Source organism: Diabrotica undecimpunctata, chromosome 1, assembly GCF_040954645.1.
Source record: "Diabrotica undecimpunctata isolate CICGRU chromosome 1, icDiaUnde3, whole genome shotgun sequence".
Taxonomy (NCBI): Eukaryota; Metazoa; Arthropoda; class Insecta; order Coleoptera; family Chrysomelidae; genus Diabrotica; species Diabrotica undecimpunctata.
This window is the reverse complement of record NC_092803.1, coordinates 76449439-76472584: the sequence shown is the minus strand read 5'-3', so window position 1 is coordinate 76472584 and position 23146 is coordinate 76449439. Positions and strand designations below refer to the sequence as shown.

At 32.2% G+C, this 23146-nt stretch overlaps 1 protein-coding gene across 2 annotated transcripts in view; it reads right to left on the bottom strand.

Annotated features, from left to right (window-relative positions):
* LPCAT (lysophosphatidylcholine acyltransferase) overlaps window positions 1-23146 on the bottom strand; it is a 222438-nt gene that overhangs the window by 43301 nt on the left and 155991 nt on the right. The window contains exons 3-4 of one of the 2 annotated variants that reach the window (XM_072544451.1): window positions 19353-19567; window positions 15055-15228 (exon numbers count right to left, since the gene is read on the bottom strand). In XM_072544451.1, the coding sequence (XP_072400552.1) occupies window positions 15055-15228; window positions 19353-19567 (389 nt within the window). The remainder of the gene's footprint in view (window positions 1-15054; window positions 15229-19352; window positions 19568-23146) is intronic. The other variant, XM_072544453.1, reaches the window with a different exon arrangement.

The following is a 23146-nucleotide window of genomic DNA, read 5'->3' as shown; positions in this document are numbered from 1 at the left end:
GCTTTCATCCATTTTACAGTTAGGCATTGAGTTGTCGATATAATTTTCGAATTTCAACCAATCAGCAGTTTCAGTTTTCCATCTGGGTATGAAGACGTCATGAGTCAGAACCATAGAGTTTTTTATTACTATAGGATGGTGGTCGCTCCCATAAGTGTATTGTAAAACTTCCCAAAATAATCGAGGTGTAAGTGCAGGGTCACAAAGACTTAGATCAATTGCTGAAGAATATTGTTTAAATTGTCAATAGCGATTTTAGTAATACATACATAATTTCAATTTATTTTATGCCATTTATAAACTGTTCGAGAAAGGTCCAGGTTTTTTCCGAACCAGCTTACGGAAAAGGTTCATGAGTTTTGGAATATGCAAGGTATTCCGACTAGAGGTATGAGGTGATGAAAAAAACAAAGAGGCTTATTAGCTGTAACAATCCTTACAAATCTAAAATAAGAGGGAAAGGGACAGAAAAATTTAAACATTTTGTTCATTTTTATAGTGGAAAAGAAAATGACAGAAGGGCAGCACCAGGTATAACTATGGTTGTAGAATTTTCTTTTAACCCTCTGTTTATCATGGAAATTATATTCCTATGAACACTTAACATATTGTATTTTAAAAATCTCCGAAGAAAACACTAAGTGTCTCTTAAAAAAGAATATACAAAAATTTAAATAATGAATTGGTTGCCCATGTAAATCCATTTACAATCTATTTATGTTGTTAGCGACGACCGGTTTCGATCACTACAGTTTCTGGACGTCATCAGCTCACCGGTAAAGTACAACCTTTAAAATGATTCTGGTACAAGGTCTGTTGTTAAGATGGCGTGTACTAAATGCTCATTTATGCTAAAGCTTTGTCTACCGATGTTCAGCTAATTGTACATCGACCATCGGATGGAGGTTTCTTAAGGATTCAGTCTAGAAGCTATCTTGTGTTGTGATTGAATGTGTGGTATTTATTTTATTTATATATGTGTTGAAAACCTACTTCTAAATGATGTATGAGTAATATGGCTCTTAATAAAGGAAATGTTATGGATATTATCCAAAGTTGGTTTTCTTGCCAGTAAATAAGCATTGTGTATACAGCATATACACAATTCTTCTTCTTCTTCTTATAGTGCCGTGCACCTATAGTGCGTTGGCGAATTATCTTAAGGACAGACGTATTTTTCCGCATGTAAAAGCTCGCCAGTGTTATTTATGCCTGTCCAGTTCTTTATATTTCGTAACCACATTTGTTTGCGATTTACTCCCCTCTTGCCCTAAATTTTTCCTTGAATAATTAGTAGAGGGATTGCAAATTTTTTTCTTTCAGGATATGGCCCAGATATTCAATTTTTCGTACTCTGATTAAGTTGAGTAATTTTATCTCAGTAGTTGCACTTCTTAAGACTTCCTCCTTTTTCACCCTATATGTCCATGGTATGCGGAACATTCTTCGCAATGTCCACATTTCGAAGGCCTCCAACTTCTTAATGGAGGATATTTTTAACGTCCATGTCTCCATGGGGTATAGCATCTGGATATATGGACCATATATAGCATTTCACCATCCTGTAGCGTATATTGAAGGAAAGATTGCGGTTACATAATAGCGGTTTAAATTTAATAAAACCTTGTCTTGTTTGTTTGGTACGGAATTTTATTTCCTGTTGAGGATTCCATTAGTCATTCACTATCATTCCCAAGTATTTGAATGTTTTCAGTTGCTCGATTGGTATGCTATCTACTTGAAGCTGTACTCTTAAAAGTGCATTTGTTCTTATTGCCATCCATTTAGTTTTTCCAGCATTTATCTTTAAGCCATATATTTTTTTCTACGGTATTTATTTTATTTAGCATCAACTGCATTATCATATTCGTTGTTTGTGATTATAGCATTATTGTAGGCGTAACGAATGTTATTTATAGGGTATTCGCTGACCTTTATACCACACTCAGAGCCTTCGAGTGTCTCTGTAAAAACACTCTCCACATAGAGGTTAAACAGCACAAGAGACAAAAACACCCCTGTCGCACCCCTTTTAAAATTCCTGTGTTCATTGAAATGTTCAGTCTCACTCGAGCTTTTTGTTTCAAATGGAGATTCTGAATTACTCTTATATCTTTCTCGCCAATGTTAGTTAGTTGTCAAACGATTCTTCATAATCTAGGAATGTGATAAATATATCCATGCAGTTTTTTACAAGAGTATTCAAGCAGAAATCTGCTTCAGGTTTGCCCAGTCCGCTCTTGAACCCAAATTGTTTCTCGCTGCTTAGCTCTTCCATCTTTCTGAACATTCTTATTTGAAGGATCCGAAGAAATATTTTAAACAAATGGCTCATTAATCTGATCAGTGTGTGGTCTGTGCAGTTTATCACTTTTTGTGATTTAGGGATCATTATAAAGGTTAAATAAAGCCAATCTGTTGGAATGTAGCCGGTGTTATATATGGCATTGAAAATTGTTACCAGCATCTCGACGTTGTCATTTTCCAATAGTTTTATGGCTTCCGTAGTAATGCCATCCGCTCCAACGGCTTTGCCCAATTTTACTACTTTAATAGTATACTCCACCTCGGCACGAATAACGGGAGGTCCGGATAAATTTTCCGTAAGTTAGTAGTTCGCAGATGCGGTCTATTATCCATAAATAGGAACGAAGCATAGTCTGTCCAGATTTTACTAGTTCTTCCTGGGTTTGTAAGTAGTCTCCTTGATCACTCTTTAGGCGAGTCTCATGGTGTTTATTGTATATACTCGAAATTTCTTTAACCTTTTTATGTAGTCCAAAGCTGTCCCCTTTCTCTTGTAGTGATTGAAATTCTTCACATCGTTCTTTCATCCAGCTTTCCTTTGCTATTTTAATTCTTGCCCTTATCGTATGTTGAGTTCCCTTCTATTTATGTTGTTTCTTATGTATTTTATACTGTATGCGTTGCTTGCGATTTCTTCTTGTTTTACTTGCAATTTCTTCGTCAGCACTGGCTATAGACATTTTTAGTTTCTACAAGCCATTTTGCAATTCTACAAGCGTTAATTTACATAAGTGGTCACAAAATCTCCAGAGCTGTGATGATTACTAAATCCCTCAGTTAAATACATACAATAAAATAGCTGTGTACAAATAATTCTATAGATTATCTAATTCAACAACAGTTGAATAAAGTAAAACAGCAAGGTAGTTTCACTTGGATCCCATCTCATACTGGTTTGCCAGACAACGAAAAAGCTGATCATCATGCACGTGAGGCAATACAAAGTGCGTCATCTGTGTAGTGAATACAGTGTCCGTAACCGATTTCAAATGTTTCGTTAAAAAAGTGCCAAGTGTGTAAGAAAATATATGGCACCCGTTATAATTCGTACACAATATTAAGCCTAAAATAAATTCATGGTCAAGCATTGACCGTTAGCTATGCTATACGTTTAAGTCGCTCGTTTGGTATAGGGTACAGCAGAATAACTTATGGTTACCTTATTTCTAATTCAAATCGCCGTTTATGTGAATATTCTAACTGTGGTATATATGGAGCATATATTATGGTAGATTGTCCTAATCATCACCCCATCAAAGAAAGACGCAACACTCAATACCGGCAATATACCAGAAGTTTTAGCACCCAATTGCAATTTTAAAAACTTATGTAACTATATAAAGGACATTAATATACTTAACAAACTATAACTTAGTTTTATATTTCTAGATCTTAATATTGTCTAACTTTAATTTTTAATTAGCATACCAACTGAAATTGTAATTTTATATTGTGATTACTAGAAAGCGGATTGTATGCTAAACGCATATTGCTTGCATATTTCGCATATTTAAGAACTTTACCAAATTTTGTATATTTTTTTAGAAATAGGCATATTATGTGTTTATTTAAAAACATTTTTGTCCAAACAAAAAATTCTAAAATCTTTTAATTCCACACAAAATATTCTCCCGCACATGCGGTCGTATCTTTTCGAGAACTACCTAATGTCGGCTCATTCACTGCCTTTTCGGGTTTTCTTATAAAACACCCGATCATTACCCACAAAGTGCGCATTAGTACGCAGTCATAAAAAGATTGTAAGGATGGTTTATCGGGAAATCCGTATTTTATTTAATTTTATTACATTTAGTAGGTATAATTTTTGTGATTCTTTTAAACCCTATTGTCGAGAGAATATTTTACACCTGTAACCATCATTTTACGATTCTCTAAGGGAAATTTAATTATGATTTAAATCAGATCCCGTTTTGTTTGCCGAATAAATAGTACTGACCACCCGCTGAGCTTTGGGCTCATTAATACTGCAGATTCCTTTGAGCCGATAAGAGAGGATACTTATTAAATGTATGAACGGACTTAACATCTGTTGGTTTTGCTAAGGGAAAAGTAAATCAGTCAAATTAGTCACCTTTAGTCGGTCAATGTGAAAGTTTAGTAAAAATGTGAAAGTACTTCCGTTTGTGAATAGTGCAATATGCCGAACGACTCCAGCCTGGTTGATTCCTGGATCAGAACATATCCCGAGCTTCTTTACACCGATGGAAAATTATTCTGCAAAGCATGTAGTAAAATGGTGAGTTTTAAGATTGCCTTCTTCCTCTTCATTTTCTTTGATAAATAATATTTGGCTGCTTCCTCAACATTCAAAGTTTAAACAGTTTGAAAAAGTACGTGTTATTGTCGTAGATATCATATCAGCGAAAATTTTCAGTCACACAATACAGTAGACAATCGTTAATGACTTCATCCAATGAACAACAATTTAGTTCTGATTTATGCGAGGCGATACTTTGTGCTACCATACCTTAGAAAAAAAATGGAAAATACTATTTTTAAAAGTTTTTTGCAAACATATTCCAAGAAAAGTGTTCCCGATGAAAGAACATTGAGAAAAAAATACATATCGCAAATCTACAACGATACCATAAAAAAAATCAAGAAGATAGTGGAAAATCGATACATATATTTTATTGTAGATGAAACTACAGATTCTTGTGGACGTTACATTATAAATTTATTAGTAGGATCTATGCGAAGATGAACCTAGTATTTACTTACTTACTTAGTCCTAAGCCTTTCTACCGTTAGGTGTAAGGCTGGAATATTATTTAATTGTTTGTAATTTGTTTAGCGCATGGATGTAACAGAGTAGCTGAACGCATTAAATGTGAATTTCCTGACGTAAATGTACTAATAAGTAGCGTAAAAAAGTATTTGTCAAAAGACCTTTACGGGTCCAGTTGTACAAGAACAAATTACCGAATGTACCTTTACCTCCCAAAACAGTATCGACTATTATAGGTGGGGAAATTGGTTCGAGGATACAATTTTTTATGCTGAACATATCGTCGCAATTAAGGAATTGCTTTTAGAACTTAACGCCGAAGACCGTGTTGCTATTATAAAGGCATAAAATATTGGTAAAACAACTTCATTGGCAAATCAGCTAACTTTTATCAAGACTCATTATAGTTTTATAGTAAAAACCATAAATAATTTAGAAAAGCGGAAAATGTCTTTAACAGAATCGAAATAGTTAGAAACTTTAAAGCAAACATTTGAAAAGTTCTCGGTGAAATCGGTAATTCACTTAAAAAGAAATTAGTATTCGTTCTAGAAAAAAATAACGGCTTTAAAACTTTGGAGGATATTTACGAAATTTTTAATGGAAATTTTAAAAATGATTTTGTTGTAGAATTTTCGGCTTTAACAAGTTATTTTAAATATCCCCCAATTACCTGTGTTGATGTTGAAAGTAGTTTTTCAAAATAAAAAAATATTTTATTACATCAAAGAAAATGTTTCCTTGCAAATAATTTGGAAAAACACATTGTAGTTAATTGTAATCAAAGATATTATCTAGTCATATTATTGTTTTTGTCTAAATAAGTAGCTGATATCAGTTTTTGTAAAAAATGTGAATAAATTGAGTATATTTAAGAACTAATGTTTTTATTTGAAAGATAATATATTTATAAAACCCACTAGAATAGAACAGAAAATATGTGGTTTCTCGAAATACGCATTTTTGAATTTTTGTGCATATCTTGCACATATTTCGTAATTGTTTATTGCACATGTCTGCGCATATTTTATCAAGATTAATCGCATATAAATCCGCTTCCTAGTGATTACTGTATTTTGTAATAACCCTCAGTGGTTGATGTGGTAAATAAAAAAAATTCAACTTTAATACATGGTTTTAATACTTGTGATATCACATTGTAAGTCAAAATAAAAAATAATATCTTAAATTTTTATGCTCAAATAAAATCTGAATGAATGAATTTTTGATGGTTAGAATAACGAATATAAAGACTTTCCAAGTACAGATTTATTTTAAGACACCCCAACGACATGTACATGTACATCGTCACTCGTTTCTTATGTTTTCTTTTAAAAATAGATATTCTAAATTTAGATCTTCCTGTAATTAATTGATGTCTTTGTGATAGAAAAACGCTAATATCCGTAGGCGTATTAATATGGCCGTAACATGCACAAGAATTTTAGGTATTAAATATTATTTTATTAGGATATTGATAACATTGATGTGTAATTTTAAAAATATTTTTAAAAACCCACAGGAGAATTTACATATAATGTGTGACATTCGCTAAAGCTTAGGTTCAGTAATGAATCCAAGGCCTTTGAATTTAAGCTTTTTTAACAATTTTGTTAGAAGAAGTGTTAAATTGAAAATAACAGAAGTGTACTATGTTAATAGTCATTTAAAATACTAAGCTAATTTTTACGCTTAGTGCATTTGGTGCGCATGGTGTTGTTGGAACAACTTAAAACACTAAAACAAGTAGAATATAGAGAATAAAAGAATATAGAGAATCTTAAGCGAAAATTAAGAACACTTAGCGCACAAATGCACATCATTAGTGGTGTATACCTAATAAAGAACTAAGAATTTGTGCTGCTGTGAGTGTATTCTGAGGCATATGTCATTATTGGTCGCACACTGGCTTTATAAATTCTTGACTTCATATCAGTGATAATGTGTCTGTTTCGCCATATACTATTATTAAGTCATCCTGCCAGTCTATTTGCTTTTTGTACTTGATTTCTCACTTCTTTGTCCAGGTCTCCGTAGCTAGACAGTGTAATTCCCAGGTATTTTATTTCCATTCCCAGGTATTATTAAAAATAAAATGATGGTTCCGATAATTAAACATACAGAGTTTCTACGGAACTTGATTTGAATGCAGCAAGACATAGACCAAACGATGTATTTTGGATTGTTTTTAGGGATCTTAGTGTGGAATTAAAGACAAGAATTTAAGGCAACAAGTCAATGCAGAAGGCATAATGGTGACCTATTAACAACAGGGAAAGACGTATTTACTAGATGGGTAGAATACTTTAACCAGGCACTTAATTAACAAGAAGAAAACCTGGAAGACAAAAGAGATAAGGTAAGCGGAACAGACGAAAGGGAAGAGAAACCACCAACAATTCTTGAAGTTAAAGATGCAGCTAAAAAACTATCCAAGAACCAATCACCCGGAATAGATAATCTCCCAGCTGAACTATATAAGAGGAGTGACGCTTCTAAATGCAGCGTATAAAATATTTTTCACAGTACTATGCCACCGTATGGCACCATATGCAGAACGAATAGAAGGAAAATACCAGGCTGGTTTCAGAGGTGGTAAATCGACAATTCATCAGATTGCAACCCTGAGACAAATTTTAGAAAAAACACTGGAATATTGCATAGATACTCATCACATATTTATAGACTACGAAGTAGCCTACGACTCTGTAAATAGAAGAGAAATGCTCAAAGCAATGAAAAAGCTCGGAATACCGAATCAGTTGGTAAATAAACAAAACTAACTCTTGAAAAAGTTGAATATGGAGTACCAATCACGGGAGAAACTATCTAAACCTTTTAAAACAAATAACGGATTACGCCAGGGTGACCCTCTCCTGTATATTGTTCAATCTAGCTCTCGAAAAAGTAAAACGTATTTCTCAAATCACAACCGCCTGTTCGGTACATAATATATCAGTGCAAATCCTTACGTATGCTGATGACATTATTATTGATCGGAGGACGGTAAACGCTGTACGAGAGGCGTATGTAGCACTAAAAGAATTAGCAACAAAAATGGGTTTAATAATAAACAACAACAAAAAGAAGTATATGGAAGAAGTTATGGAAAACGACATCATCGAAGCAGTAAACGAATTTGTATAATTGGGAGCACTCCTTAACACTGAAAATAATACTATCGCGGAGATAAATCGCAAAATTTGCATGGCCAACAGATGGTATTTTGGGCTCAATCTCCTTACATCCTAAATTGTATCGAGAAATACAAAAGTAAAACTCTACAAAACAACAATACGCCCAGTCCTAACATATGGTTCAGAGACCTGAACAAAAAGTAATAAAAACATGTTAGGATGTTTCGAAAATAAAGTACTAAGGCGAATCTATGGAACGGTGAATGACAATGGAGTGTGAAGAAGACGATACAAAATTCATATAATATACCAGGAACTAGATATAGTAACATATATTAAGATAGTACGTCTGAGGTAGGTAGAACATGTAATGCAGATGGAACAAAATGACCCAACTAGAAAAACGCTCCTTGATAGACCCATTGGTCAGAGAAGAAGAGGAAGACCCAGAACAAGGTTCCTTGATAACATCGATGAAGACGAGCAATATGAAAATACGTGCTTGGCCGAGAAAGGAGGCTTATCCGAGGAAGGAGATGGATAGGCACGACTGGAGAGAAATTCTTAAGGAGTCTCGTACCCACGCAGGGGTGAAAAAGCCAGAATGATGATAATGAGTAAGGAATTACTGGATGAAGTAAAGGATAATACCATAGTCGGGCTTGGAGCGAATCAATACTCATTACATTTTAAGAAGTGAGTATTCGTCGTCTACCCAAGTGTAATCAGCTAGAGATTTAGGAAGTTAATATTTTGAATTCATTATACGTTATTTTCCTGAATATGTGTACCCCAAGTAAGCTTGTTGTCAAATATCAAACTCAGAAGTTTTAACTCATCGACTACTTGCAGATAAAGACCATTTAGAGTTATAAAAGGTAAATAAGTTTTTTTGTAAAATGGATTACTTTAGATTTTGAAACTGAGAACTTAAATCCGGCGCTTAATGATCAGTTATGTATTTTATTTGCTGGATTTTGAGGTAAAGTGCTTGAGCTAGTTATGACCTTACCTTAATAATATAATACAACATCATCCACGTATATAGAGTATCAACTAATACTGAGGTACCTACACTATTATCGAAAGCATGTATTACTGATACTTTTCCATTTGTTAATACTCTAAAGATTGATTTGTTTTAAAAGAAATTAAAAAGGGTTCGATATTTCCGCTCAAGTTATAGTTTCTTAACCTTCTATGAATTAGAGGTATTTGCGCAGTTTCAAACTCGCTTTGAGTACCTGAAGATACTGCTATTACTTCCCTTTTATTAAAAGGTGCATTAGCGATTTCATTTTGAAGAATTTTCAGGTTATCCAGTACCTACCTACCTACCTACATTTTTCGCGATCAGACGTTTATTGATCATTTTTTCTAGCAGCTTATATACATGGTGTGCACGTGAGAAAATTTGGTCTATATGATTTTAAAATATTTATTAGATTCATTATTTTTAATTTGAATTGTAATTCCTTGTCGCCATAATATTGGGAATTGTTTTCGAGTCCAGATCTTTTTATAAAACTCAAGTAGTTTGTGATGTATGTCTGGATGCATATGCGTATGCTAAGTCCTTTCATAGATCTTATCTTTGACCGAACTTGTGCGGACGAAGGGTCTGTGGCACTTAAACTTACGTACTAATTCCACTAGATAATCTGTGAGATAAACCATAGGATAAGGTAATCGTATGTATACCAAGTGAGCACAGAAAAATGTACCTGTTTGAATATGAACATTTTTCCGTGCATCCACATATATTTCTTCGTTGTGTTTTTTATCTTCTTTTTATAGTTAATTATTTAATTAACTTGTGTGTATGTCTTTACGTTTGTAAACTAATACGCTTCTGTAGACACCGCCCCTCATTAAGGGAGTAGAAGATTAATCGTCATGCACACACATAGCTCAGTAATCGTACAACCACTGTGCGTGAAACACTTCAGTTTTGTGTAATCATCCACCCCCAGTGTAAATAGATGTTGTCCAACTAGTCCAGCTATTCTACATAGTCCAGTGCACTGGAAAGAAACATTCATTCGCCATCACAGATACCATACGGTTTAACTTACATTTTACACACAATGTTCAAATTAATTGATAAATTTACATTTAACTTATTTCGGCAGATAAATAATACCAGTACATTTAAATAAACAATTATGGTTAATATTATTCTGAAGCTATTTTCTTGTGGCATTTTAAAGTGGATACTATTTTATTGGGAATAAGCCACAATTGAAGATTAAAATTAGTTTATTGACGTTTTAATTTCCACTTCGGAAAATGTTCTCAAAATACAAACATTAATATTTTAAACAAATTTTGTTTTTTGTTACTTGGTGAAAAATTTTTCTAATCATTTAATTTTATGTGACTCATTTATATTGACAATTCAGACATATATTATACATTTTAAAGTAGACGACTTTAAAATGATGTTGCCAATATATAATGGCAAATATTTTTATTAATAATAAATATTATAATTATTTATTTATTAATAAATATTATTTTGACCTTCAATTGTGGCTTATTCCCAGTAAAATAGTATCTAATTATGGTTAATGTTAACTCTCATAGTTAATTAGTACAATTATTAATTAAAAGTATATAATGTTTCCGGAATTTAGTGGGATAATATTTAAATTTTTGATAATCTTTTTGCCTCTGCCAAAACTATATTCAGATTTCAACATGATGTTGAGTGCATTAAAGTCACCTGTTAAAACGAATATACTATGAGCTATTAGATATTCGAAAACAGTACTTGCCAAGTTGTAATTAGGGGGAATGTATACATTAGATATTGCAATTTCGAAGGACATAAAGCTGAAATGGCTACTGCTTCAAGTTTGTGTTTATGGGTAGAGGGTATTATTTCAAATCCAGTGGCTAGCAGTCCCAGAAAATAGTTTATTGCGCAGACAATAAAATATCTAAGAACCATGTAGTGGCGCTGCAATATTAAACAATTTGAGAAGATTGTTTTATATTTGAAACCGTACTAACTACAAAATTATTACTCACTTAAATAATAAATGGAGTTTGATTTTTCAGATTGTTTTATCTATACCAAGCTTTTTAGTTAAATCCAGCAACTTAGTAAAAATGTTTAGTACTGACAGTATTAAAATATGAATATTTGTGATCGTTTTTTTTCTTAAGATTGTAACAGAAGGTGTTAATACCCTCTTTAATTGATACTATATGAAGTTTGGTAAAAGTTGCCAAATTTTTAATTTAATGTCGGTTACCTTAAAACCGTAATTATCAAGACATTATTATTGACTCCATAGCGACTCATTAAGGACATGCAAAGAACTGATAAAAATTATTTCCGACAATTTCTAGTCAGTGGATTTAAAACTACATATTTTGTAGAATGGAGATGGTTAAGTGTAGTACGAGTAAACAGATCAGATTGAGACTAGAATCCAAATTAATAGTTTACAGTTTATTTAAATATATACAAATACAAAGAAGCTACTGGAGTATCTTTACGTACAGTAGAAAGGATCGTTCCACAAGTGAATATGTTATTAAACTCACAGTCAAATAATTTCCAGCTAAAACACTTGCTAAAAGGAAAACAACCGTGACAGTGTTGAGGGAGTACGGCAAGAGTTCATTAGAAATACCATTCATCGTTTTCATGAGACCGAACGTCATGTATCATTGAAGCTTTTGCAAAAAGGCTTGAAGAGGTGTACGAGTGAACTGGAAGTGTCAGTTCTCTCTACAGAATTGTGAAAGGTTTGGGATTTAAATCGAAGAAAACGAAAGATAATCGACGTGTATTAATTGAACGGAATGACATGCGTGCTCTACGCATTAAGTATTTGGGCGACATTAAATATTACAGAAGCGAAGGTAAGTCAATGTACATACAAGACACACTACGCCAAATAGCTGGACAGATGCCAGTGGCAAAGGATTGTTCAAAAATATTTCAAAAGGAAAAAGGTTGAAAAATTGATGAAATTTAATCCTCAATTTGCCTGTAGCATCTGTTGTTATTACTGATAATGAGTCATATCATAATGTACCAATTAATAAAGCACCCACTAGACATTCTAAAAAAAGGATATGATGTATTGGTGGACAGAAAAAAATTTATCATTCGTAACGTCAATGTTAAAACCGCAATTGTATGAAATCATCAAACAAAACAAACAACTTTTCTTTAAACTTCCGCCATATCATCCAGACTTGAACCATATAGAAATGGTTTGGGAGCAAATAAAAAATGGAGTTACAAAACAAAATGTTTATTTTAAGTTAGAAGACGTAACCGTATTGGTGGAACAGAAATTTGCTAGAGTAACTGTAGATAACTGGAAGAAACTGTGGAAACATGTTGTCAAGGTCGAAGATAAGTATTTGGAAAATGATTTTAGTGACGACGACAGTGCATCTGATAATGAAAGTAAATAATATAATTTAACATTATGATGTATATGCATATAAGTTTTCAAAACTGTCCTATACGTATGTATTATTTTTTTACTTTATATTTTTCTTTTTAATACAGCGATGTTTCAGTGAGTAATAATGAGTAATAACGGTTTTAACGTTAAAACAATCTTTGAAATTAATATTTATGAATACTGTAATACGTATCTACGGTTTCACATACATATACCTATGTAAAATAATATTGCCAAATATAATATAATATTATTGTTTAATACATCGTGTTTACCTATATTTAACAATTTGATTTAAATCATAAGTATTTTTTGGAACGCCACTGCTTTGTTATCTCAGGCTTTACTGTTCCAAGAAATTTCCGCCACTACATTTGAAATGCCCTAATATTCTTCATGGAAAATATCAGTGGCAGCAAAAATCGATGCGCCGCCATTGGCACAAAGGTGTATGGTTTCAATATACTAATATCCGATCAAATTTGTAAGTTAATCTGTGTATCAAGAAGATATCTCTTCTTTGTCGGAACGATACTCATCCGAGGTATCGCAGTCGTTCAGATATAATAAGCGATTCGTTGTAAAGACAATGGAGCCGACTTTACTTAGTAACAAGGCAATTGCTTAATACTCACACTTTAACATATAGTGCCCAATATGCTAATTAGATAAGCAGTAAGCAAAAACCGGCCTATACCAATATAAGGTAAAATATGGGTATATAGACAGTTTACATGAAGACAGCTTGTTCAAATATAAGGTAAATAAACAATGAGTTATATTAGTTGCTCTCTCTATTATTTTAATAAATATAAAATATTGTAAGGAGTTGAATAGTAGACACCTTAAAGTCATATTAATTAAAACAGTACCGCGTATCCTAATCTAGTCTATAAACCATATAAGAGTCATATTTTCGGAATAAAAGGAAAAAGACAGTTAAGATTTGATTTCACGTATAGTGCGTCTGTGTATCCACTTATACGTATTTCACCCGAAAAGGGATCTTCAAAACGGCTATTCACAGTCGCTCTGAACGTGAAAATAAATCTCTTGTCTTAGAAAGCAACTATAACATGGCTTCGTATGGACACAAATAGCGACATCTGATATTAAAATCTGTAAACTAATTTTAGAAACCAAATTCAGATTTTTGCTTTAATCGATCTTAAGTCGATCGGATAGCCAAGCGGGCTGGGCGGCTGGCTTCTCCTTCGCTTCAATGCGAGAGATGTCAGTTCAAATCCCCGGCCCGGTGAATAGAAAACAAAAAGGCTAACGCAGTAGTTTAAAATTCTAAAATGGATCTGCGGCTTAGTCTAGAATATGCTGGTATCTGATCGGCCTATGGTGGAGCAGTACGGCAAGAGATAAGGGCTTGCGGCTAGGTGATACTCCTCCATAGATCCCTACCGGAAGGGCGTGGAACGCCTAAATACCGGGTATATATATATATATATATATATATATATATATATATATATATATATATATATATATATATAGGAATCTAAAAATTGCATTCCACAACATATCTCCTCAACTAAGCAAAAATCCTTAGCGAATTGGTTTCTAGTACTTTTACAGAGTATATCGGAATAAAAGGAAAAATAATATCAGATGTCGCTATTTGCGTCCATACGAAGCATGTTAGAGTTGCTTCCTAAGACAAAAGAAATTTATGTTCACGTTCAGAGCGACTTTGAGTAGTCGTTCTGAAGAGCCCTTTTAGGGCGAAATACGTATAAGCGGATACACAGGCACACTATACGTGAAATCAAATCTTAACTGTCTTTTTCCTTTTATTCCGATATAATCTGTACGAGTACTAGAAACCAATTCGCTAAGGAGTTTTGCTTTGTTGAGGATATATGTTGTGGAATGCAATTTTTAGATTCCCCATGTCTCTAAAAACATCTTTATCAACGTCGGGTTTGCCTTGCAATTCTTAGAAGGCACAGATTAAAGCAAAAATCTGAATTTGGTTTCGAAAATTAGTTTACTACTATACTCAACAGTGTATAAAGGACAAATGGAAATTTCAAAAAACATAAAAGTGAGCATATATATAGTTCCGTTAATGATTTTTACATTAAGAATAATAAAGTAAAACTTACCTGAAACTTTGAAAATTAATTTGGTCGTGTTAATTAACGACCAAATATTCTTAAAAAACTCACGCTTACTAAGACTTTTTAACGGTTTCCTTGAAATCAGTGTGCTAGTTTACCACTTAGTTTAGTTCGAAATTTGTCTTGTAATGTATTTAATGTTTAGCAAAACATGTTGAGTTATTAAATAAACAAAGCCGAAATTGAAAATAATGTTTTCTGTTATGTTCATAAACATTAAGAATATTGTCAAATGTCAAACAAATTTTCATTAGTTCAATAATCTTTATAACATACTATAGAAACTAAATACATACCAGGCTTGAACGTAATGAGACACGATCGATTCGTGCAAGTTCCTTCCGGAAAGATCAGAATCTGGGGCCAATCCAGATCCGACGTTGCTCGGTTGATAATCTCCTTTATCGAGTTGTGGCGGGAGTTTGGATCGTCCCTCCATACATAGACTGGTTGTGTAAAATTTATTAATTCTATAAAAGATAACAAAATTAAGTTAATTTCAAATATATGAAGGTATAAACTGAACATACTAAAATAGACTAGATTAAAGTAATTAATTGAATTTATTGTATGATTTGATCATAAAAAAATGAAAAAACTAAGTTTTGACAAAAGTGACACATACATGAAAATCTAAAGATCTACTAATAAGAAAAACACGGGTTCAAGACCGCTACGAAAAATTCTGAACTATAAAGTTCTCATTACAAATAATGTGAGTAGGTAATCTCTTCAACACAATCACAAAGTCAAAAGTAGGTAGAGGTTAGATATAAACCTGGTAAAGACAGACTTATTTTACAGATGTAGCCCTGTCTTAAAGGCTCTCATTTTTCACTCATACTTTCTAAAGAAGTCAGTGTTCTTCATCCAAATATCCCATAAAATTGTCATCCGTTATCTCTAATATTCATTCCCGAGAAGGGAACATTTCAGTAAAGAAAACCTTTGGGAAAGGCAACAGTAAAACATCCTAAGTAATGATCTCTAGTATAAAATGGTTACCAACTTTAAATGCGATAGATTATCATGGATTTCGGATAACAAGATTCGGTCGAAAAGAAATATTACAATTAGGACAGAACATTGGCCAGAACAATTCTTGTGAAAACAAATCGAAAAAGCTATGAGCTGCTAGTTTCATAAAAAAATGTAAATATATGGCACTTAGGAGTGATTAACCAGTCCAGAAATATAAAATATGTCATTAAAAAAAGTTATTACAGATTGAACTAAAGATAAAACAACAAGATCACCTAAAACCTACTCCAATTTTTTTAAATTATGAACTACCAGGAGTTGAAATAATTAAAAGATATTTGTATAAATAGCTCGAAATATTTGTATATTAAAAGTGACTGAAATATATATTTATAAAACTGCAGAAAATACCGAGTGTCATAAAATGTAAAGTTTACAACTTATGAAAAAGTTATGTTAAAGATGCAGGAGGTTAACTGTAACTTATATATACGTCTCATTGATTATAAAAGTTCTCGATAGATTCAAGTAGCCCAATAAAGCCTAATTACAATGAATAAAGACAAAAATATTATTTACTGTAAAAACCATGAGGAAGTCTTTAAAATATTATTTACTATAAAAACCATAAGGAACTTTATAATAATCCATTGATGATGACAATGAAAAGGACTCGAATAATCCGCTGGTTGGGACACATGAAAAAACCTCAGAACATAATGACAAAGAATATCAAACAGACCGATGGTGCGAAAAAAGAATAAGGAGACCGAAAATAAATAATATTACCCAAAATTAGTAAAAAGAACTAGAAGGAAAAAATATTAAATGGAAAAGAGTCACGAGTATCTTCTGGTTGTGGGATATGGGCAATAATGCATTGTTAAATAAATAATCTAGCTCAAATTGAAAAATGATCAAGAACTAGAAGACAAAATAGAAAAAAATAAACACGTATGAGTACCACTTATTGGTGAAATATGGATAATAATGCGCTATCTAGCAATGCAGTAATTGTTGCAGGAATGCTCTTTTATAAAGAAAAATTTAAGTAGGTTTGGGGTAATATTGCACTTTGATTATATTGGCAGTTTATTAGCAAAATCTTGCTGGGCACGATGTTGATAGAAAATGCATTCAGACATTAAAACAACAGGTCAATACTTTCAGGTAACAATACCAAAAAGACAATTTCCGCACTTATGATCTCGTATCGTAAAACACGTCGAAAGTAAAAACCTGTGTTCGGCTTTTCGGATAAAGAATCCTTTAGTACTCCAGTCGTCAGAGACGAAAATGCCACTGAGCCTCTAAAAATCATACGAACAACCTAAACGTTGCTTAGAATGTCAATTTTATGACCGGAAAAAATATACAAAAGAGTTTACCAATTTTACCCCCGGCTTCCCCCTAAAAACCCCCTCCGTACGAAAGAAAAAAAGGAAAAAAACCCTTTTACCAAGAATCTGCACACCGCAGAAAAAAATGTAGCTCAGATAATTTTGAACAAAAATGTTTATTAACAGTTTTTCTGTAGAACGAACTGTTCTCTTCGAAACAATGCTTAAAGCGGCCTGTGATTTTCACTGTCAGGTACGTGGGCGAAATCATTTTTAAATAAAATTATATCAACTCGACTGCAAAAATTCGATATCTTTTGATCAAAGTGTCCTATCAACAAAAATCAAAATGCGATTTGAAGGTCAAGAAAGCAGCTTTAGAAAGAAAGACAATTAGTTTCTATTAAGGTCTTAAATAAATAAACGTTTATCGATTTTTACCATTTTTTACGATTCTCATCAGATCAATAATATTTATTACTTTGACTGATTGATCACCAATCTTTAAAACCTAGCCTGAAATTTTGATTTTGAGGTTTAGCAACAAATGTGGGGCTAAAAAACGCTAAATTTAAACTTTTACATTAAAAACGATCTAAAACGTTTAAAACTGTTTCTTTTTGATTACACAAGTACGTTTTTCGAAACGACACAACTTTAGCTACACATTCCACCTAATACACTGTTCATAAAAGCGTTTTCTGTGACTTGAGATCGTTTGTGATGTAAATGTTTAAATTTGCCGATTGTTGGATACATTTCCAATGCCTCACATTTGTTGCCAAAACTCAAAATCAAAATTTTATGTTATAGGTTTTGAAAATTAGGCCCTAATAATGAAAATTCCATAGTGATGAGTCAATAGAACTGATAAATATTATTGATCTCATAAGAATCATAAAAAATGGTAAAAATTGCTAAACATTTATTTTTTTAACACCTTTATAAATATTAACTTCAGTCTGCAATCCACAAAAAATGTTTATAAGAAAGCATCACTTTTTACCTTTAAAACTCATTTTGATTTTTGTCGATAGGACAATCTTATCAAAGGATATCGAATTTTCACCGTCCAGTTGAAATAAATTTTATATTTAAAAGTGATTACGCGCGCCTATCTGTAATTGATCGGTCGCTTCAAGCGTTGTTTCTGAGAGAACAATTCGTTCTACACAAAAAGTGCTAATAAACATTTTTGTTTAAAATAACCTCAGCTACATTTTTTATTTAAAACATTTTTTTCTAATGCGTACATATTCTTGGTAAATCGATTTTTTCCGTTTTTCCCCACCTACGAAGGGGAGGTTTTAGAGGAAAGCCTTGGGATAAAAGTGGTTAACTTTTTTGCATATTTTCTGGAGTCTTAACATTGACATTCTCAGAAAAATTCAGCTTGTTCGTATGATTCTTAGAGTTCAAATCTCTGACGACTGGACTATAGAGAGAAACTCCATTACAGTTTAGTGAAATGAGAATAGAATCTTGAAAATTTGGATAATCTCATAATAGATGAAAGTATAGAGTTATTAGATATGCTTAAATAAATAGAGTCTTAATTTCTCCTGTTCAAGAGTCATCTCTTGCAAAGGACAAAAGGTGAAAAACTGGGTGGCCGATAGAGATTTTGGTATACAGAGAAAAACAACAATAGAAATCGGTTGGGTATAATCACTGATAGAGAAAGAAATGAAGAAGTTGCGAAATTTCTAATATTACGACTTTTTTACTTAAAATAGCAGTGCCTTTTTAACAGATGAGAAAGTGGATAAGATATATGTTGTAAGTGAAAAATCCCAAAAAAAATATCATTAAAAGTCATTACTTCGTATTAAAATACACAATTCTGTTTATATCAACAAAGGTCTCTGAAGCTTTTTGAACTATTGAAAATCGAAACAGAAATGGGTTGAAAAATGAAAACTTGGAATTCATTTTACACTAAAACAGCAAAATATTGATATATTTAGGTAACGATTAAATTAAATGCGGCCTTAAACTATTATTAACAACAAAATAGCAATTTACTAACTTTTTGTATTTATTACAATGCAATTAAAATTCTAAGAAATACATAACAATATCTTTAATATTTTTTTCTGTAACTTGCATAAAAACTACATAGAGGTATTTCATTTATGTTCTAATAAACTCAATTTGGCGAACAATTAATTTTTAAGATACATATAAACATTTCACCATTAGTTATTGCTTTAAATTTAAAATTAAAGCCAAATTAAAAAAAAAATTAAATAAAAAAAAAACATAAAACCTACTTCCTATATGATTGTTAGTTCCACTTTCCCTCCTACAGATAGTAGAGGGAAAGCCGACTAGGTAGATAATACCACCGTCTAAGAAGGTGGAATGTGGGGCGACGACTAATATGGGGGCTTCACGTTTGGTAGCCTGTCTCCCTTTTATAGTTATGTTCATGCCTCCGGCCATCAGGCAATTTTTCCCGATTATACAAGTGAAATGTTTGAGTTTCCTGAAGGAAAAATAATTGTTTGTAATATACCAGTAGGTTTAGGGTTGCTAAAATGTTTCACTCGATATTGAAATCCTATATAATCGGTAACATATATGTCAGAATATAGAAAATATAAATATTTTACTTGTTTCAGATTCTTTTCAGTTAAAAATAAAATAACATATTCTTAAAATATCTTAAAATGGCAACCAGAGAATAATTATTATTTTACATGTTAATTCTTACAAATGAAATTCTGTATAGTACTATATACAGAATTTCATTTGTAAAATCTACATCTAGAGCAGTGTACCACAGTAAAAATATAGTAGAACCTCCGATTTCCATCAACACGCATTGATTTAGATTAAATTTCGGAATTAACCTCTATTTATCCTTTACTTTAAAACTCTACCCTATACCGAAGTGTGTTTTTACTTTAAAGGGGGAATCCAGCTTTAGTTACTTTTAAAATGTCAAGAAAATAGATACATGTATATAGAATTGGAGTTAAAAGCCTTGGTACACTGCACTAATCGAGAATAACGTAAGAGCCAGAGGGCAAGAAGATTTAGAAAATCTGTTGAATTGACAGATAATTGTGAACAATACCGTAGTTATTAAACCTATTTTAAAATTTAATATGACTCGATGGCAACCACTTGATTTTAAATGTAGATGAACTCTTTTCCAGATATCCTCAAGTCTAGTCACTATTGTCACTGTCAGAGCTCGTATCTTCTACATCTATAATCAATTTTGCAAATAGAAAATATAAATTTTTGGATTTGCTGTTTATTCCAGGTAGTACATAGATGCTACATATCTACGAGCTATAAAATGAAAATAGCTAAGGTAAAGCAAGCTACAAAAGCACTTCATGGGTTGATATAGAACAACACTCTCACCAAAGAAAACAAAAAAAAAAAAAGAATCTTTCACAGCATTGTGGAAAACGTTATTATACGAATCGGAAGTATGGCAAATGAGAGCAACAATACGAAATAAAATAAGAACAGGCCAATTGGACTCTATGAGAAGATGTCTTCAAATTACCAGATGGAACAGAATAAGTATTGGGGAAATATAGAACCAGGTGGAAGTATAATGTTCAATAACAAAAAAATTGGAAAACGAAGCACTACAATTTTACGGTTATATTCAAAGAATGCCAGGCCATAAGTAACCAAAAGAATAATGGAATTGGAACTTCCAGGAAAAAGAGGGAGACCAGCTATGAGCTGGAAAATATATATAGGAATTGCGATGATGGAGGGAGATCTCAAAGGTGATTGGGACGATAGAAAACTGTTGACAATTAAAACGGCGAACTCATAATGGGAAAATGCCGAAAATGAGCAAAAGAAATGACTTGTTTTAAGTAATATTGGGAATTTTATGACTTATCTTCATTTTCTTCATAACACTGTAAAATTATAATCATCTGTTTTTTATTAGATAGTGTAGCATGTATAAATTCCTAATAACTATCGAATATTTAATGTATAAGATTTATTTGGTACGCCACTGGCTATGTATAAAATTTCTTGAGTTTTTGTTTATATTGTGTCGTAAGTGTTTGTGGACATCGAAGAAAAATTTAACTGCGTATTAAAAATATGGTCATATTTTAGGTTTTAATTCTGCGATTTTCAAAGCCAACCAATGATTCAATGTCCTATACCCTGAAAAGCGTCGTTGAAAAGAATTCCGATTGGCTAGTCCCTTTTACTGAGAGGAGAGGTGAGAGAGCCAAAAGAAGCCGGTACAGAGAGTGAAGCAAGGTCAAATTTAAGTTGGATTTGAAACTTTGACGGGTAAAGAGCACAGGTGCGTAATCTTCAAAAAGCCGACAGATTTTGTTTGTGGAACAAAAATCAAAGGAAATCAAATGCAATGTGGCAATTTTTGTTGAATTTATCACCGATTTGTTATATGTGTCCTAAATGGAAGAATTGTAAGCAGTATTACATTGATATAAGGGGTCCACATGTTTTCGAGGAGTATTTGAAAAGCCGAGCTTTGAAGATTGCAACAAGACAATCCACTGCCCTTCTATCATCTATTTGTTATCCCTGGTCATTTCAGACCATTTTACAGCTTGTGAGACGCATTTATGTTATTTTGCATTGTTTTGAATCCAGTTCCAACCCCAAAAACTTTTATACACCAGTTTAATACACCAGTTTAATACACCAGTTAGTGATATGTTAAAAATTTTCAAAGTAAAAACAGACATTTTTCATTAATAATTGCTTTCATGACAATTTAAATAATTTCAATAAATAAAATTATAAATTTTAATAATTGGCTAATTGTCATTTTAATTATTCTTAAGTTTCAATATTTAATCTTGACATATGACAGTTAGCATTATTTTCTTCGAACATTTGGTACATACGTAACCATAAATTTTGAATTTGTTTTGTTCTGTTTTAAAAAGGTTGACCTTAATGTAAGCTCCATTGAAAGATCTAGATGATTTCAATTTATTGATAATTTAAATTCTTAGAGTGTCCCCAACGTCAAGAGTTTGTTGTAAACCGATAACACCATTATAAGTTGTTTTTACAATTTGTTATGATTATTTGTATTTGTAACTATTTATGGTAAAATAATAATAAATATGTAATGTTTCTCCCTAAACCAAGTGTAGTATTATTTCCTTTAAAAAGATTCTAAACCTTTAAATGTATTTTTTAGGAAAAAATTTCTTTCAATCCAGCAGGAAGATTCTTGTAAACGGCGTCCAAAATTAAATAGTTTAGGAACCTTCTTGTGTTGTGTTGTCCAGGAAATCCATGTAAGTACTTTTTGATTTCTCTTTTTGTAGTTACCCTTTTCCAGTTCCCCTTTTTTATTCACTAACTCACGACCCAGCTCTCCAATCAAACCAAGAGTAGCCGTTCGCAAACGTTCCGGTTTGTTTTGCCTACCCTATCTCTACTCCTAATTAAACATTTTTTATTATTATTTGACCAGCTCATACACACGGTGTCATAAGTATGTTTGAGATTAATCAAAGTGTTATTGCCAAATAGGAAAGAACCTCTTTTCGAACGGATTCACTTCAAAGGCTTTGAAAAGTTGAAAAAATATTCGCTGCATTCTACTTTTTTGATCATAGATTCAATAAAGTCCTGTGTTACTTTTCTGAATATGCCATGATACTTTTTCTTTTTTCTAGATAAAGATGGTTCTACTATAATCGCATAATCAGTCAATTTTGTATTCTTAGTTACAAAGTATGTGTTCATAATTGCCTACGATTTAGCAAGTCGTTCATAATCATTTTCAGTATGACTTTGGCATCGTCAGAGAAATAATGCAAGTATTGGTTATGATTTACTTGACAGCTCTGTCAATCTTCCAAATAATTAGAAGCTTCCATTGGGTCTTCCGTTTCACGGGTATCATTGTAGTCCCACGATAGATACATTTTAAGTATATCTATTTAATATTAAAAAAAATAGAACTAATAATTATAACTGAATGCAATACAGTACAATTTCATTACTAAAGTACTCTCGCGGAACTGCTTGCGTGTAATTCTCGACAGTATAAAAACTAATACCTTTTTTATACTAATAAATTTTT